A 17,423-nucleotide genomic window follows, 5' to 3' on the forward strand; every position below is an offset into this window, starting at 1 on the left:
AGGCAAAGGGTGGCAACTTTGAAGAATCTGAAATATATATTTTTTTGTTTTTGTTTAGCACTTTTTTGGTTACTACATGATTCCATATGTGTTATTTCATAGTTTTGATGTCTTCACTATTATTCTACAATGAGAAAATAGTAAAATAAAATAAAAACCCTGGAATGAGTAGGTGTGTCCAAACTTTTGACTGGTACTGTATATATTTTGCCCTACCAACTAACACTGCACCCATTACAACCTCACCACTATTCCACTACTTTGGCTCTATCTGATCCTACTCCAGGCCAGCAGCCTGGGAGGACTAAACACTATAGTTCAAAACATCTTGTAACGCTTCTGCAGTAAAATATCGTACACCCAAGTACTTCTCTGCAGCTGCCACCACAACATCTATCCTCTGTGATTTACATTCCATTTCTGCTGTACAATTGACGACCATGGCCATGAACGACAAAAAAACAACCTTCCTGAAAGACATTATTCCCATCCCTCTCTATTGGACTTGGCCTACTCACAAGGATCTTCTTAGAATCCCTCACCCTGGGCCCCATCTTCCTCTACTACTCTTCCTCTACACCTTCTGCACTACTGTGATCCTGGCACCCTCAACCTGCCTTTCTCTCACCAGACACCTCTGATCTCCAGTACCATGGGTACCCCTACAGTTTATACACACAACTTCTTCCATCAATACTATACACTCCTTTGTCTCATGTCCGCCTGCACACTTCTCATGTCTAAGAATCTCCCTCCTACACACTGATGCTTCTACTACCATTCATTTTATTAAAATCTGATTTTAAACCTAATCCTAACCTCAATCCTAACCTGTTTTCATGAATTTTTACGATATAGCCAATTTTCACTTTGTGGCTGTGGTAACTAGTCAAAACCCTGAGGACTGGACACAGTCAAAGGTAGTCTATTATATTGACAAGATAGTCAAGTGACTGCTCCAACAATGGAAATAGATGTCCTCAAAKATGTAAGATTAGGTGGGACCATTCTAGCCAATGAGAGGGCAGATACRAATGTGAACAACAGGCCATAGAGATAGAGGACTCATCTTTGTATCTGTGCCATTATGCTGTCTGTGACAGCATGGGCAGCACCATTGAAGCTATCTTTATTTTAAAGTAATACATTTTCTTCTTCATTGGCTGATTTCTCCCAACTCATAGGAATCCTCACTCAGTTGACTACTTTAAAATGGCGGAAGCCCTCAATGGCAATGTTCATGCTAAAATGGGTTATATCCATGATGAATCTTCTATCTAGCTCTATGCCAACAGGCATTAATATTAATATGATATTAAGTTTTTTTTTTTTCAAAGTTAAGAAATGCCACATGCGTCCATTTATATCAGTGCATTCCTAACATCCAAACCATTACAAAACGTATATTCAATCAAATAACCCTCACATGGCAAATTGGCAATTATATTTTTTGTTGACCAAATTTGACACTATCATTGACCTCCATACAAAAATGCCTAATTTTGTAGGCTTATTTTCGTGGGCAGATTTTGAGCTGAGTAAAAGTTCTCGCTTCGCCTCTTCCTCTCTGAAATACTTCAGTAAAAGTGTGAATGGACATGGCATCAATCTGAAGAAAACTTTAATCCACACAGGAACTTGTAAGTCAACTACCTGGAATACCTATTGTATTCATGGCATATTAAATTAGATATATTTACAAGATCTAGAAAATGTCATTGATTAGTCTGTATTCATGGTATTGAACATTGACTCTTTATTTGCTGGCATTTGTGCATCACATCCAAAAACTAGTTCTAAAAAAGGATTAAGATCCTAGCTTCTTAAAAAGACATAAATAAATACATGTAGCTAAATGACATGAATCATGATGATACCAGTAATCCATTTACCAACTAGCAAATAAATTGCACCTCCCTTCACTACAGACACAATCCAGACGGATCAACAGTCCATGGTCAGAGTCCAATTAATGTCTACAAAAATTATAATTTGAGCTTCAAGTCAACTTCAGTGGATGTCCTTAACCACCAACATTTAAACAAATATTTCAAGCCTGTGCAATTTGTCTTGGTGTAAGTATCTCCTAACATTTGGCATCGTCAGAGTAATAGTTATCAGTGAAAATGCTGACTTTTATTGTACAATCATTTCTGCATTGTTCTTTGAAAAGTGCTCTGTGGCAATGTCCTCTGCAAAAATTCGTAATTGATCTGTCATCTTTTATCCTCCCCGAAATGCCACAAGGAGTGTATAATGGCAAAACCAGAGGAACATATGTTCTACAAGTTTACAATTCATTAGACAATACTATTTCTTCAGAGTTGTATTCATGTGGATAAGCACTGTGAAAAACTGCACAATTAGCAGCCATGGCATTCACATTTGTCATTATCGGGAAGAAATTGTTATGGCACTAGAAATCAGGATATTTGATAAGACCTCCAGTCCTTTATGTTTTGAATCTCTATATTTTTTCTTCTTCTGTACTTTAAAGTTGCCTCGGATGAATATGAATCAAGTAATAAATTAACTTWAAAAAATWATAATAATAATTTTCTACAAAAAGCAAATAAAATGCTCAAAGCCACCAAATTGACTTAAAGTGACCACTATATGAGATGCATCAATTCATCCAGAATATTACAAAGTACATATCAACAGACCTAGATGAAAGTTTTTGAATCCCACTGAATTGAGGTTAGCTGGATATGGACGCAATGATGATGTAAGGAAGTCAGTGCAGCCAATAGTGTCAAAAGTCATATGCTGAAAGACTTTGCTACAAGTCATCCCACCACTGCTCTGCAGTTTCTCCTCATCATCAGTATGCCATCTTGCTCTAACTCAGAGCATCCTTCCTGGTACATGTTTTCCAATTCAATTCCAGTGAATCTGGTTGTTGCTGGTCACAGTAAACCGTCCTGCTCAAAGACTGAGGGCAGGGCAGAGAAGTCGAAGGGGGCAAACTTGATACCCGTCCCATGATAGAACTTATTCTGGAACTCCACCCTACAAAGGAGAGCATTCACATATGTAAATAACCAGTATGAATGCATGCATGAATAAATGACTGAGTGAATAATTAGAAGAGAGTTAAAGATGAAAAAAAGTATACCGAGTAGGTGACCACTGGGGAATGAGAGAGTATGTGAGAGTGGATGAGTGATTAACAGAGAGTGATTGATTGACTGACAGAATGAGTCATTCAGTAAGGCATCATTTGGTTAAGTATAAAGATAGACTCACCAGTGCAGCCGGAGGGCATGGAGGAAGGCGGAGAGCCCTTCCATGACCAGCAGGATGGACACAGTGAGCACAGCGAACAGGCTGAACACTGGTACCAGAAACAGCACCCCCAGTCTGGAGGTCATCCTGAGGCCCAGACGCATCACCATGGCCCACAGCACCTCGGAAAGCTCTGACAAACACATAGATGGACACACAGTAAGAGGGAGATTTATGAATCAATATCTGAACAYGGAGACAGTAATTGATAGTAATTGCCCCCCTGTGGCCTTTTAAAGGTGTAGTGAGTACGATCCTTACGAGCATGGGCCAAACTGAGGGCCCAGAGACGTAGGTAAGACGCCGTGTTGGAGATGCAGCCCAGGCAATACTCTATGGTGTGGATGGCCTGGTGCAGGAACACATCCCCAAAGTCAAACTGAAAGATGTACAACACATTGACTAGATAGAAAGGCAACAGTGATGACTGAAATCCAACTGCTCTTACTCAAATATTTATATGAGATGTATGTACAGTTGCGGTTTTGACCTCCTTMGGCTGGGTGTCCCTGCTGGTCATGAGGTCATCAAATCCCTCTTCCTCATCATCAGCGTAAGCTGGTGCTTGGGACATATCATCCTCACTCACACGCCGAACTCTCTCATAACCCTAAAATACAGACAAGACATTAAAATGCACATATATTATTCACTAAAAACACATGGGTAACAAACTCATGACACGACTCTTTCCACCATACTCACCCTGCGCAATCGCAGGCTCTTCCCTCCACGGTGCAGCCAGTAGAGGTAGACAGGTTTTCCTATCAGCAGCACAGGCACACACAGCAGAGCCACCACCACCAGGAAGACCTGCAGCMCAGTCTGTGGAGCAAAATACACAGGGTCAAACACAGAGCCACATGTACAGAGATGGTCAAAAGAGACATTCAGAGATTCAGATAGACATGCTGAGAAAACCCAGAGTCAGGGGGGACACTCTGAATCATGACTCCGTCACTAACACCCACCTGTCCGGGGTAGAGAGGGGTGTTGTCCCCTCCCTGCATTAGGAACATGTTGATGAAGTGGATGAGGATGCTGGGGGCCAGGCGGGAGTCACGTGCACCAAACGCCAGCCACTTGTAGATGATCATGAAGACCAGGTAGCCAAAGAGACACAGCAGGAACAGCAACTCAGGGAGGAACAGCAGGTAGATGTTGAACCTCTGTTTGAAGTGCCTGTATAAATGGAAGAGAAGAGGGAAGGGAAGGGGAAGAACGAATTTATATAAATGTAGAGGAACTCTTTCTGATGTTTTGTATTCCACAGTAGTAACTACTGTTAGGATCCACTAACTGGTCACTCACAGATGGTTGAAAACACTGAGCACCACCCCAAAGCTCATGTGCATGACCCCTATGATGACAGACATCTTCATCTTGTAGGAGTTCAGGAAGGACAGGCGATTCACTGCCATGTTCCATATCTGTAGGTGTGATACAAAGCATAACATGAACATAACATCAGACAATATCAATACCTGTGTCACGTCTACCCCCCTCCCCCCTCCGCACTCAACGTCGCCGGTCTACTAACCACCGGTCCTGGCAACACATCATTACATCACCTGGCAACCATCCTTACGCACACCTGCGCCTCATCTTTAGGCACACCTGGACATCATCACTTCCCTGATTTATTTAGCATTCTGTTGTTGTTACCCATCAGGTGRTATTGTTTATGTGTTCATGTTCAGATGCTACGCTTGTTTGTGTATTCACTTTATGTTCATTCGTATTAAACTCACAGACTGCACCTGCTTCCTGACTCCCTGCGTCTTCGTTGCAATCTGGATATTTGAGATCAGTGAAAGGCACAAGGAAGAGTATAATTGTGTGTAGCATTAAACTATTTATTTGTGTCTGTGCATGTATACTCACAGGATCAATGCCAAAAGGGTATGGTCCAACGAAGACACCACTGACATTAGGATCAAGGATGAGCAAAGTATTTGTTTGGAGTGTTTCATTTCTGGAATAAAAGGTGAAGATGAGTACAATAACCTCAGCCAGTTACTGCTAAATGAAACTACACATTTACAGGTACACTACCGTTCAAAGGTTTGCGGTCACTTAGAAATGTCCTTGTTTTTGAAAGAAAAGCACAGTTTTTTKGGGGGTCCATTAAAATAACATCAGATTGATCAGAAATACAGTGTAGACATTGTTAATATTGTAAATKACTATTGTAGCTGGCAACGGATAAAAAATAAATAATTAAGGAATATCTACCAGTCTCAACAGCGAAGAGGCGACTCCGGGATGCTGGCCTTCTAGGCAGAGTTCCAGTGTCGGTGTTCTTTTTCTTTGCAACTCTGCCTAGAATGCCAGCATCCCTGAATCGCCTCTTCACTTTTGACGTTGAGACTGSTGTTTTGTGGGTACTATTTAATTAACCTGCCTGTTGAGGACTTGTGAGGCGTATTTTTCTCAAACTAGACCCTCTAATGTACTTGTCCTCTTGCTCAGTTGTGCACTGGGGCCTCCCACTCCTCTTTCTATTCTGGTTAGAGCCAGTTTGCTCTGTTCTGTGAAGGGAGTAGTACACAGTGTTGTACGAGATCTTCAGTTTCTTGGCAATGGAATAGCCTTAATTTCTCAGAACAAGAATAGACTGACGAGTTTCAGAAGAAAGTTCTTTGTTTCTAGCCATTTTGAGCCTGTAATCTAACCCACAAATGCTGATGCTCCAGATACTTGTAAGGGGTGCGTAACTGGTGGCAGGGAAGTCAGACGCAGGAGAGCAGAACTAGGTAATAGCCGGAGCAGTTTAATTGCAAAACCAACGGCATAAAGAATAACAAACATGGGTACAAAACCCGTCGCGCACCAGTAAACATGTGCACAAGCACTTACAACAAACAATTCCTCACAAAGACATGGGGGGAACAGAGGGTTAAATAGACAACAATTAATGAGGGAAATGAAAACCAGGTGTGTAGGAAAACAAGTGGAAAGTGGATCGACGATGGCTAGAAGACCGGCGACGCCGACCACCGAACGCCGTCCGAACAAGGAGAGGAACCGACTTCAGTGGAAGTCGTGACAATACTCAACTAGTCTAAAGGCCAGTTTTGTGGTTTTCTTTCAAAAACAAGGACATTTCTAAGTGACCCCAMATTTTTGAACGGTAKCGTACATTGACAAAAATGTACGTGCGTACTGTGCTTGTGCATGTTTTTGTGTGTTAGTTTAGACTCACGTCCACTGCTGATCTGTGAACATAGCCCTAACACTCCAGCCTGAGCCAAATATGTTGAGTGACTTGGAGAAGCAGTCATTGTAGATCAGCCCCGTGTACACAGAGAAAAGGCCCATCATTAGTATGATATAACGTCCCTCGAAGAACATTGTCCAGATCTGAGGACAACACAGAAACCAATATTAATGGAAATCTATCAATTTATGCAGCAAAATCAAGATGACCACAAAAACGCAGTCGAATGTGATAGAAATTTCTCTTTAAACGTTCTTACCTCATTATCAGAGCGCTTGCGCTTGTGGCTCTTCTCTGTCAGCACCATCCACAGGGCAAAGCATGCCATGACCATGCCGTGACCAAGGTCCCCAAACATGACCGCAAACAAGAACGGGAACGTAATGATGGTGTAGGGGGCTGCCAATCAGAGATAAACATGATCAGCATGGACAACTTTGCTGGCCTTCATTCAGTCCTATGTAACTTTGCTCAACCTGACCTGTCTGCATTACATGAAGTGGTTAGTCGTACTTCGTACTTTTTGATCCATGCTTTTTAAATCTGGAAGCTGATTTCATAGCTGAACCACTTACATATCTGTTCAATCTAACCCTGGAATGTAATGAAATTCCAAAGATCTGGAAATCAGCATTTGTCCTACCACTTTTAAAAGGGGGAGATCCAACTCTTTTAAATAATTATAGGCCAATCTCAAAGCTGTCACCCCTGGTGAAAATATTTGAAACCCTTGTAAGTGAACAGCTAAAAGAGTTTTTATTTACTAACTCTATTTTATCAATGTACCAATCGGGCTTCAGGAAGAAGCATAGCACAATTACAGCAGCCATGAAGGTTTTAAATTATATCACTGAAGCCCTTGACAAAAAACAGCACTGTGTCTCACTTTTTATTGATCTCTCTAAGGCTTTTGATACAGTTGATCATGCTATACTMAGGCAGAGATTGTTGAGTGTAGKTCTTTCGGAGCATGCAGTTGCATGGTTTGCTAACTATCTRTCTGATAGAACTCAGTGCACTCAATTTGATGGGCTTATGTCTGTTAAATTGTCTGTCCTTAATGGTGTGCCCCAAGGCTCTGTACTTGGTCCTCTCTTATTCACTATTTATATAAATGATTTAGACAAAAATGTTCAAAATGCACAACTTCATTTTTATGCTGATGATACTGTTATTTACTGTTGTGCCTCGTCTCTTACAAAAGCTTTCCAGAACTTGCAAACTGCTTTTTATACTGTTCAACATACCTTGTGTCAATTGAAGCTTATCCTCAATACTGACAAAACTAAACTAATGGTGTTTTCTAATGCAAGAAATAGACCTCTGAACCTTTCACCTATTACTACCTGTCAGGGCAAGGAGATTGAGGTTGTAACCTCATATAAATATCTTGGAATTCTAATTGATGACGGCCTCTCTTTTAAATTGCATATTCAACAACTTACAAAAAAATTGAAGCTGAAATTGGGATTTTATTTTAGGAATAAGGCCTGTTTTTCTTTTGAAGCCAGAAGGAGGCTAGTATCAACTACATTTATGCCTTTACTAGACTATGGGGATATTTTATATATGAATGCTTCCGCTCAGTGTTTGAGATCAATTGACATWCTTTACCATGGCACTTTGAGATTTATTTTAAACTGCAAAACCCTTACGCACCACTGCACTTTGTATACCAGGGTTGGCTGGCCTTCTCTAGTCACTCATAGGCTCAGTCACTGGTATACTTTTATTTACAAAGTCATTTTGGGTTTACTACCTTTTTATTTGGGCATTTTTATTGTTCAGAAATGTGGTGGGTACTCTCTTCRTTCGCTRGACTTTATCCTGCTAACTGTTCCAAATGTCCAAACTGAATTTGGTAAAAGGTCTTTTATGTACTCTGCGCCATCGTCTTGGAACACCTTACAAAATAATTTTAAACTGGAAGAACTTGTCCCGATTGGTGTTTTTAAATCACTGATGAAGGATTTTGAGGCTGATTCCCTGACCTGTCAATGTTTTTAATTTGCTGTTTTTGATTTTGTTATACTCTTGTGAATTCAATGGTTTTTACTAGATTACTTGTAGTTTTTCATGTTGTCTGTCTGTAATTTTTGTAATGACTTGGTGCTGCCTATCTTGGCTAGGACGCTCTTGAAAAAGAGATTTTAAATCTCAATGAGCCCTTCCTGGTTAAATAAAGGTTAAATAAAATAAAAAATAATAAAAGTGCTCAGCTGAGCTTGCCTAAATATTGTGTCTGAAGTGTTCCAAACTAGCTTACCTGTAGGTCTGTCTGTGAACTGTATTTGTACTCACCTGGACTAACCTCCCTGTAGTCTCCAACCCCATAAGCCTCTACGATACTCTGAAAGCCAGAGGTGAACTTGTTTGTTCTCAAGAGCGTAGGCGGAGTGTCGTTGCTTGGGATTCGGTTTACAAAGGATGGTACAGTGGCGTCACCTTTTCTCTGATAAGGGAAAAATCCATGTATTACATTTATACACTACTGCCAGATTTGACTAAACAAACTGTATCTGTAGCAGGTTARCATTTATTGGAATGACTCACGTACTGGAGGCAGCTCTGCAGAGTGGTGACTATCTGGCACAGCCACAGTCATAAAATCTGATTTTAAACCTAACCCTAACCTTAACCACACTGCTAACCCTAATGCCTAACCGTAACTTTAAATTAAGACCAAAAAGCAAATGTTTGTTTTCATGAATTTTTACAAAATGGCCAATCTAGTGGAAATCGATCAGGACAAGACTCATCCCAATAAATGTCGACGTGCGTATCTGTAGGACTACAGCATCCTCAACAGCCTCACTCACCGAGCCTTCCTCCAACGCCCCCCGCAGGTTGGTCAGGTCATTGACAGGGCACCACACCTCAGCTATGAGACACTTGTTGGTGACGTCAAAGCTACACAGGTTGAGGATGTGGTAGATAGCCTTCATCTTCTTCACCTGCACTACCCAGGTGAAGGCTGACTCTGAGGCCTTCTGCAGCACCTGCCTCAGGTACTCCTCRGTGCGGTGGAGCACCTGGTGAAGCCAGGGGACATTTACAAGATGTTGCACGTTCAAGCATTTGCATGTAGTCTTATTACTAGTGTTAATGCAAATCATCTAGCCATCCTCTGTCATACTTTGTTTGGGCTTTGCCTCAACATGACATAGACATAAAAAAACAGAGACATATACATACATTGTTTAAGTCCTGGATGCGTGTCCTTAGGCTGTCCATCACATCTGCCCTCTCCTCGTCGTTCTCAGGGTGGGGGTAAAGGTGACAGTGGTAACTGGAAGAAAATAATAAAAAATATAATTGTGGCCTGATACAGATCAATGACAGACAGGCTTGTCAAATGATGCAGATCTGATGCTGATAATGGATGATTTTGTCTGTTTTGTGAAGGCAAAAGTACACTTACCAATCACAGATCTTCTGGACCTTCTGTCCAATCTGGTCACCCCAGAATGAGATGAGGAACACCACATTTGTGCTGATCTCACCCTGAAAGGGACACACACATGACATGTATAGTATTCCTCTTATTATGACATTAATTGATATGGTGGACATAGCAATACGGATTTGAGGAATCTATCTATTTCTACTCACCGTGTCCAGGTCAGCGAGGCTCTCGCCCAGCTCTGCATAGCTGAGGATAGTGTAACCCTTACACACCCTCCACAACATGCGCTCAAAGGCCTCCACCTTCACCCGGTGGATTAGACCTGACACGAACCTACAGCCAAGAGGAAGACTTTACTATTCAGAACTCAAGCTGATTCTGAATGTGATTAGCTACACATAATGTGAGTGTCTATTTCTCTGTTAAACTCACCCCAGCTTGGCTCCCAGTCTCTGCATACCAGTGCAGCCTGCAGAGTCTGACTCAATGGATTGGAACTCTTCATACTGGGGGCCAAGGGCCTCATGCTGCATACAAGGAAAGGCCAGGTTAGCATTATCAACACACAAACACCAGTAGCCTAGATTTAATTAAACACATTGGTAATTCTTTAAAAAATTGGTAATGATTAAATAAAATGGTATTTAAGTAGTTATTAAATGTTAATTTACTAGTTTATAGATAGTTTGTAAATCTGTACTTGCAAAGTTATTACATAATGGTTGAACTTCATTGCTACACCTATTGTCAAGTGTAGCCTATAATCTGCAAGCTAAAAACCATGCATCATAGGCTGTGGAATCACATGACCAAATGACATATTGTGTTCATTGTTCAAAGTCAGGTGACATTCATGCGCGTGGTGTGACCGTATCATGTCAGAACGGTCTCTGCTTCACCCTGTCTTATTCCAGGTTATGGGAACTCACATGGAGAGGACAGCAAGAGCCAAAATATGGTGTCACTGTCAACAAACAAATGCGTCTGGGAGGGCAATAGAGCAAAGGGTGAGTCTGATAAGAGTATGCGTTACTTAAATGGCATGAGGTAGTTATGAGGCGAGGTCATGTAATAGTAGAGTGTATGGTGTAAATAGACATGATAACCTGGCACTAACCCGGGAGCGGCTGTGTACGAAGGTGCGCGTGATCCTCAGCATGTGTGTGTACTCAGTCAGCTCCAGAAGATTCCGCTGCAGCTTCTCTTTGTTCCTGGCCACCTCACTAAGCTCCACCTCCAGCCTCTGGAGCTGCTCCTGGGGGACCACAGCAGACAGACCATACACAGTCAACTCCCCTTAACCACAGCAGAGAGACCACACACGGTCAACTCCCCTTGACCACAGCAGAGAGACCACACACGGTCAACTCCCCTTGACCACAGCAGAGAGACCACACACGGTCAACTCCCCTTGACCACAGCAATCATATGGGAATCAGTTCCCCTCAACCATTATTAACACAAAATCAATACCCTAAACCCTGCTCAATACTATCTTGAAACATTTACCAACTCAGCGATTCAACCTAAATACAGTGCACTCAATGGCAGTGCCCATCAACCACATCACTCACTTGTTTTTACATGACAAACAGCATCTCAGACCTACCATGATCTCAAGGACATGTTTGGGGGGAGGGGCGACTGGACAGATTTCGTCATCTTCTGGCACGGCAATATTTGCCTTTCGGATTTCCCTCAAAAGGTACCCTGTCCAAAGAAAAAAAAGGTGAAAAAATAGTTATTGTTTAATCAGTTAAACAAACACTGACTGAGCACATAAGAACACACAATCATTATGGGAATCTGTTGAAACATCCACATTTAGAAAACCCAGACACGTTTGATCAAAACATAAAGAGGCCTTGCTAAAAATATTTGTGGAGGAATAACTGAGATCTATATCTAGCACAAAGCTAGTCTTTCACAGCAAARAATATATATCATTAGCTGATAATACATTCTCCTGCTGTTGTCATCACTATATTTAGCATGACTTGTAATTCAATCCGACTGCATGGCTGTTACCAAAAGCAATCTGTCATTCTGTAGAGTAGACCAGAGCCTGATCAAACCCCACCAGTAAATCAAATGTATGGTGGTAGTWGTCCTGCTTTAGTGTCCATCTCAATGACCTCACCCAGAATTCTCTCCATCTCCTCGCATCTCTTGATTTCGCTGACGAAACGGCGCTGGAACGAGTTGACACTGGGGTTGAGCTGAAACCAGAGGAGCACAGTGGTTAGGTGACAGTGCCAGGTGGACCAATGCTCACACCATGGAATTCATCAAAAAGATGCCTTTCCAGTCCATTATTTWCTATTCTGCAGAATGTATCACTCAAATATCAACATTTAATTTTGAAAGATCGAAATCCATTGCTTTTAAAATTTAGGCCAGGTCAGTTCAATTAGACTAAACAAACCATGTGACCATGGTACCTGGGTAAGATGTTTTTGGAGCCCCCGAATCTAGTCAGACCACACAGCTGCATTGAGACCTCCATCAATACTACCAGTCAATCACAGAATAGGGGGAACAACGATATGTGATCCAATTAGGCTTTTAATGGTGTGCTTAATCAGCTTGTGCTACTTCTTTGACAAGTAATTGGTCAATAAGTATCACATTAACTGGACTGATAGACACACTTATGATTAATGATGATAGACAGACACATGTAGGTTGAATGATGATAGACAGGCACAAGTAGGATGAATGATGATAGACAGACATATGTAGGAAGAATGATGATAGACAGACACATGTAGGATGAATGATGATAGACAGACACAAGTAGGATGAATGATGATAGACAGACACAAGTAGGATGAATGATGATAGACAGACACATGTAGGATGAATGATGATAGACAGACACATGTAGGATGAATGATGATAGGCAGGCACATTTAGGATTAAGGACGGTGCACTGGCAGTCTTGTAACACACACATAGATGCAGACTGACAGACAAACAGACAGAGAGGTAGACAGACAGACACACAGAGAAAACGTTTGGTCCAGACATAATTGACAACTGACAGGTGTCTGTCGAGCCTATGTACAGACTTGCAATGCAATAATACCAGCACAAGTGTATATCAGTTAGGCCTGCTCAGTGCCTGTCAGTTGTCAATTATGTTGACAACTGACAACTACTTACATCTCGAAACTCGACCAGACCCATTTCTCCCAGCTCACTTATGCAATCGTATGCAGAACCGGACTGCAGAAACAACTGCACCAAACACATCTCCTCACTTCGGAACACCGAGCCCATCTTATCTGCCACCGGCACCTTGCTGACGAAATCTCCGGCCTAGGCCTATTAATTTACACTACGTGAACTGTAGCAGTTGCCTAGTTGCTTGCGTTCAATAAATCATAACAAAGCGACAACACAACTCTGTMGGTTTCTACTRTGCCACGTTTCGCAATAACGTTYCCGAAAATTAATACATCGTATCGAGTATGAGCTCTCTCAATTTTGCTAAATTACTCTGCCTGGTGACAGTAGCCGTCTTAGTTATTTAATCGATAATAGCGCTCGAGTCCTTAGATCCCCTAAATTATGAATACACTATACAAAGAATACACAATAACCCACCCTAACCCTTCTATCGCTTTGCACCTATTTTATCGAGCGAGCCACATACTACGCGTCATCCTGTACCTTTAATAGCTGTCGCTATCACAACGAGTCAACTCTATCCCCGTCGCAATGCTGGGCAAGACTGCTCATTATGCAAAACAAAAATAATATATATATATATATAAAATCAGTCGTGCCATAAGATAATATCCAAAAATTATACATATAAATAAAAAGTACAAGTTAAACTGTGGGTAAATATAAATACAGCCTTGATCCCAGTACATCGGCCACCTATAGCGACAGATTGCGCCTGGTTGCCAGATATTTTTCTTTCAACACTGATCTTTAGATTTTACATAGGGCGTTAGTTTTAAAAGTTATTCTTACAAGTGTATAAAGGTAGGGTATAGACTACTACACCCACAGTCTATACACTTAAATATGACCACATTTTGATTGCGAAATTACTAATGCGCAAACACCACATTATTCTCGATAAAGCTTATGAACCCTTGTGGCAAGAGAGAAATAAACAAATCCAGTAGGCCTAGTACAGTCAATATATTTTTCTATAACATTTCCAAAAACACGGAACATTGTAGATGAATTCCCATTTAATGTGTATTAGTCTATATTTACTTCAAGAAATTGTCACTTTTCTGATAGCCTGTATGGAGACTAATACATCGGGACTAATAAGCACCATAGCTACAATGTGGACCTATTCTGGCAACCAAGGCATCCTATGATTTATTCAATTCCATCATTCAAATTCGGGCCGACCATCTGCCCTTTCTTAGTCTGTGTAGGTTTGTGCGATGATTGTAGATGGTGGTAGAGTCATAAATAATATCCACTAGTTTATAATTTTAAGTCAAGTCAAGTGTATTTCAATCAAACTGTTTACTGTGATGKTTTTTTTTCAGAACCCACTTTGATCTCATCAGCACTTTGCCTTCATGACCAGATTAGAGGGTAGAGTKTAATTGTTCAGTTCGTCATCACCCCAATCCTTAACCCAAATAGCATAATCTATCCAGTTGGGTAACATGTTGAATGAGGCAGACAGGATTTCTGACATCATAGTAACAAGTGTCTTATGACCTACATATTTTTTTCTGCAGGTTTACCATGACATGATCATTTTATTGATGCTAGTAGCAATTACAAAAAAAGTGTTTAGTAAGTGCTTACTAAATAGTGGTATTGGATGTTTTCATCTTGCTTCTTTTTTAAATATAATGTTGCACACACAGGCTTTACACAACTTGTTTCAACATTTATTTGTGGGTACAAATATTCYCAGTTCTGACACTTTGTAAATCAGTGATTTAAAAAAATGAAGATTGATGTCCAGTGTCCATCAATGATCCCTAACTCAGCATAACTTTTGCCAAGAATGGATAAWTGTTGCACAAAGGTGTGCATAAAGATTAATGGCAATTTGCTGCCAAAAAGTATTGATTCAAGCAATAGTTAAGCAATTAAGAAATCACAGGTTATTTGTTTTTAATCAATTGTAGAAATTAAAACTCATGGTATGAATACTTTCACAAGGCACTGTAAACATTTATTTTCTCTAGCAACATCATCTCTTACAAAGTACTATACTAGTGCCAAGAAGTACACAGTCAGAGAAAAATGTAATTCACTTAACATATCAGAAGCGTAGCCAAGTTTATCCAATAAATTAGGTGATTCAAGTGGAGATTTGTTTTGACAGGTCAAAACAACTGACCTCCACTGGAAAGAACCACTGYCCTGCATTTACAGGACCAGCTGTGGCTGGTCTCAGAAGCCCTTTTCCAGTCTAACTGTCACCTGAGGCTCTGAGCCAGTCTATTGAGCTCTTGTGAGAGAGCAGTGACAGTGTTCAGGATCCTCTGCTTGTCTCCATCCTCCAGCCGGGCCCCACAGCGCTGGGCAAACCTATCTGGGTGCCAAACGGCCTGCTGGCGCCGGAGATGTTTACGGAACACTGCAACATCTTTCTTGTCTGCGCCATGCAACATCACCTCCACCATCTCCTCCACTGAACCCTTCGGTGCCGGCCAGGGTATGTCCCCATAACTCAGCTTTGTGGTGACTGCTGCTGCAGTGTCAGTGCTGAAGGTAGCTGCACATCGCTCTTCATAGCGCAGTTTTTTCCCCTGACGTGTCTCCTCCTCTTTTCGTRCCGCACGCGCCAGGTACTCTTCATGCTCCCTTTGTAGCCTCTCATGCAGCTCTCTGTTAGCCCGCTCCTCCTCCTCTGCCTCTTTCTTTCCTTTCTTCYTCTTCCCATGAGAGCCTGAGGATGCCAGTCTTTGAGCTTCTGCGTGCCGTTTTGTGACATACTCTTGTCTAATTCTATCTGCCCAGTCTTGAAAGTCCTCCTCATCGGTATCGTCCTCAAATAAATAATCTGCTGTAAGAGAGAAAAKAAAAAAAGAGAAGACAAATGGACAATGATCTAAATCAAATCAGATTATTCAGGAGTGAAATCTTGCCACCTTACCATCATATTGTCCAAAGGTTTCAAAGAACTCATCCTGGCATTCTCCAAAAAGCTTCTCCTGCCACTCTTTCTCAGCGTCTTTTTCTTTAGAAATGTTTCCCTTCGGTGCAGTCTTTTAGAGAAAAGAAAGATTCAGTGCACACAATACAACCATACCCCTAGCTTCATAATTACCAGACTGGTTACCAAATGTAAGTGTGCAAGACTTCTGGATGGTTGTACGAAGTTATGTCCCAGCACTCTCCTAAAACACATATTAGCAACTCATACATATGGCTGAGACATTCATACCGTCTCAAATTTTATCCATTGCAGTAGGTCATGAGGTGTAATTCCTGCATTATTTGGTGCAACCATGGCTTCTGGGCAACTCTTTTGAAGGGGCACTACGAGGTCATCATATACTGGATAAAAAAGAAGAACAAGGTTAAGGCATGTTTTTATTATTCTACATATTTTTGTTGTTTAGTAGCTAATATTGGCAGTCCATTACCTATTTTGCCATGTTTYAGAGCCTTGTTAGCAGCAATGTGTAGAGGCGTGTCCCCTTTTTTGTCTTTCAAAAGGATGTCGGCTCCATTTTTCAACAAAAGCCGGAGGATGGCGTCATCACCAAGCGAGCAGGCCAGGTGCAGGGGAGTCCTGCGCTTTTTCCCCTGGGAGAAGTTGACGTCAAGGTCGGAGTGTTTCCGCAAGTATGACTTCAGCTTCATTAAACTGCCCTCTTCCACGTATCTTATCATCTTTTTCTGTGTACGAGTCACCATGACTTGCCTCCGTATGGTGATTTACTGTAATCTGCTGTAACAACAATAGCTAGTAACGTTAGTTTGATAATTCAGCTAACGTTACCCAAATTAGCTAGTCAACAACTCAACAACAACAAAAAATAATACCTAGCTATAGCTTGTCATAAAATACCAAAAATGGATGGCGTAATCCTATTACCCGTCTTTGGTGCATAAAGGTTTTTGTCAATTGATTAAGCCAATGTCAATGGCTCGCATCCCCCATTAGTTAGCTAGTTTGCCGATTAGCTGATGCTTGTAACATCGACCAAATTTGAGGTAGCACGGACAAATAACAATGTAACACAAAGTCAATATCGTGGGAAAAGCTCAAATCGATTTCCCGCGTCCTCAAAWCCCATTGGATAATAAAGCCAGAGATCCCGCCTCCCTGACCTTTTCTTCCAATGGRGGTTGAGAAAGACGCGAGGAGAATTCAATTGAGATTCCTCCCATGTATATTTCTTCCGAGTCATTCAGTTCCGGGTGGGTTGTAATTCTGTATTTAATCACTAAGTGGCGGTATACTGCTATAATCAAAACGTTAAATTACTGGCTTTATGCACTGCACTTAATTGATATCTTAATCTCTTGCTCTGATTGCTCGTGTTTAAAGTTTATGCAATT

The 17,423-nt window shown here is 41.3% G+C and overlaps 2 protein-coding genes across 7 annotated transcripts; both read right to left on the reverse strand.

Moving 5' to 3' along the window:
- Positions 1 to 1,732: 1,732 nt before the first annotated feature.
- LOC111964121 (V-type proton ATPase 116 kDa subunit a 2) lies at positions 1,733 to 13,806 on the reverse strand. 3 transcript variants are annotated; one of them, XM_023987857.2, is made up of 20 exons: positions 13,590 to 13,806; positions 12,055 to 12,133; positions 11,524 to 11,624; positions 11,032 to 11,169; positions 10,347 to 10,441; positions 10,121 to 10,247; positions 9,930 to 10,012; positions 9,704 to 9,797; positions 9,328 to 9,540; positions 8,810 to 8,960; positions 6,768 to 6,907; positions 6,494 to 6,651; positions 5,173 to 5,263; positions 4,600 to 4,718; positions 4,260 to 4,470; positions 3,994 to 4,113; positions 3,764 to 3,898; positions 3,550 to 3,667; positions 3,250 to 3,421; positions 1,733 to 3,012 (listed from the first exon to the last, which is right to left on the reverse strand). In XM_023987857.2, exons 2-20 carry the CDS (start codon positions 12,068 to 12,070, stop codon positions 2,910 to 2,912), a joined length of 2,385 nt encoding a protein of 794 aa, XP_023843625.1. In that variant the 5' UTR covers positions 12,071 to 12,133; positions 13,590 to 13,806; the 3' UTR covers positions 1,733 to 2,909. The 3 variants fall into 3 exon arrangements, with proteins under 3 accessions (XP_023843625.1, XP_023843624.1, XP_023843623.1); XM_023987856.1 differs by lacking the exon at positions 13,590 to 13,806 and adding an exon at positions 13,080 to 13,583 and having other exon boundaries at positions 3,779 to 3,898; XM_023987855.1 differs by lacking the exon at positions 13,590 to 13,806 and adding an exon at positions 13,080 to 13,583.
- Positions 13,807 to 14,775: 969 nt separating this feature from the next.
- LOC111964122 (NF-kappa-B inhibitor-like protein 1) lies at positions 14,776 to 17,106 on the reverse strand. Of its 4 annotated transcripts, none has more exons than XM_023987859.2 (5): positions 16,957 to 17,105; positions 16,502 to 16,809; positions 16,300 to 16,412; positions 16,009 to 16,120; positions 14,776 to 15,918 (listed from the first exon to the last, which is right to left on the reverse strand). In XM_023987859.2, the coding sequence occupies exons 2-5, from the start codon at positions 16,773 to 16,775 to the stop codon at positions 15,329 to 15,331; spliced, it is 1,089 nt and encodes a 362-aa protein (XP_023843627.1). In that variant the 5' UTR covers positions 16,776 to 16,809; positions 16,957 to 17,105; the 3' UTR covers positions 14,776 to 15,328. The 4 variants fall into 4 exon arrangements, with proteins under 4 accessions (XP_023843627.1, XP_023843626.1, XP_023843628.1 ...); XM_023987858.2 differs by having other exon boundaries at positions 16,905 to 17,105; XM_023987860.3 differs by having other exon boundaries at positions 14,776 to 15,915; positions 16,502 to 17,106.
- Between the last annotated feature and the right edge of the window lie 317 nt (positions 17,107 to 17,423).

The sequence above is a fragment of the Salvelinus sp. IW2-2015 genome, linkage group LG5, assembly GCF_002910315.2.
Source record: "Salvelinus sp. IW2-2015 linkage group LG5, ASM291031v2, whole genome shotgun sequence".
NCBI lineage: Eukaryota > Metazoa > Chordata > Actinopteri > Salmoniformes > Salmonidae > Salvelinus > Salvelinus sp. IW2-2015.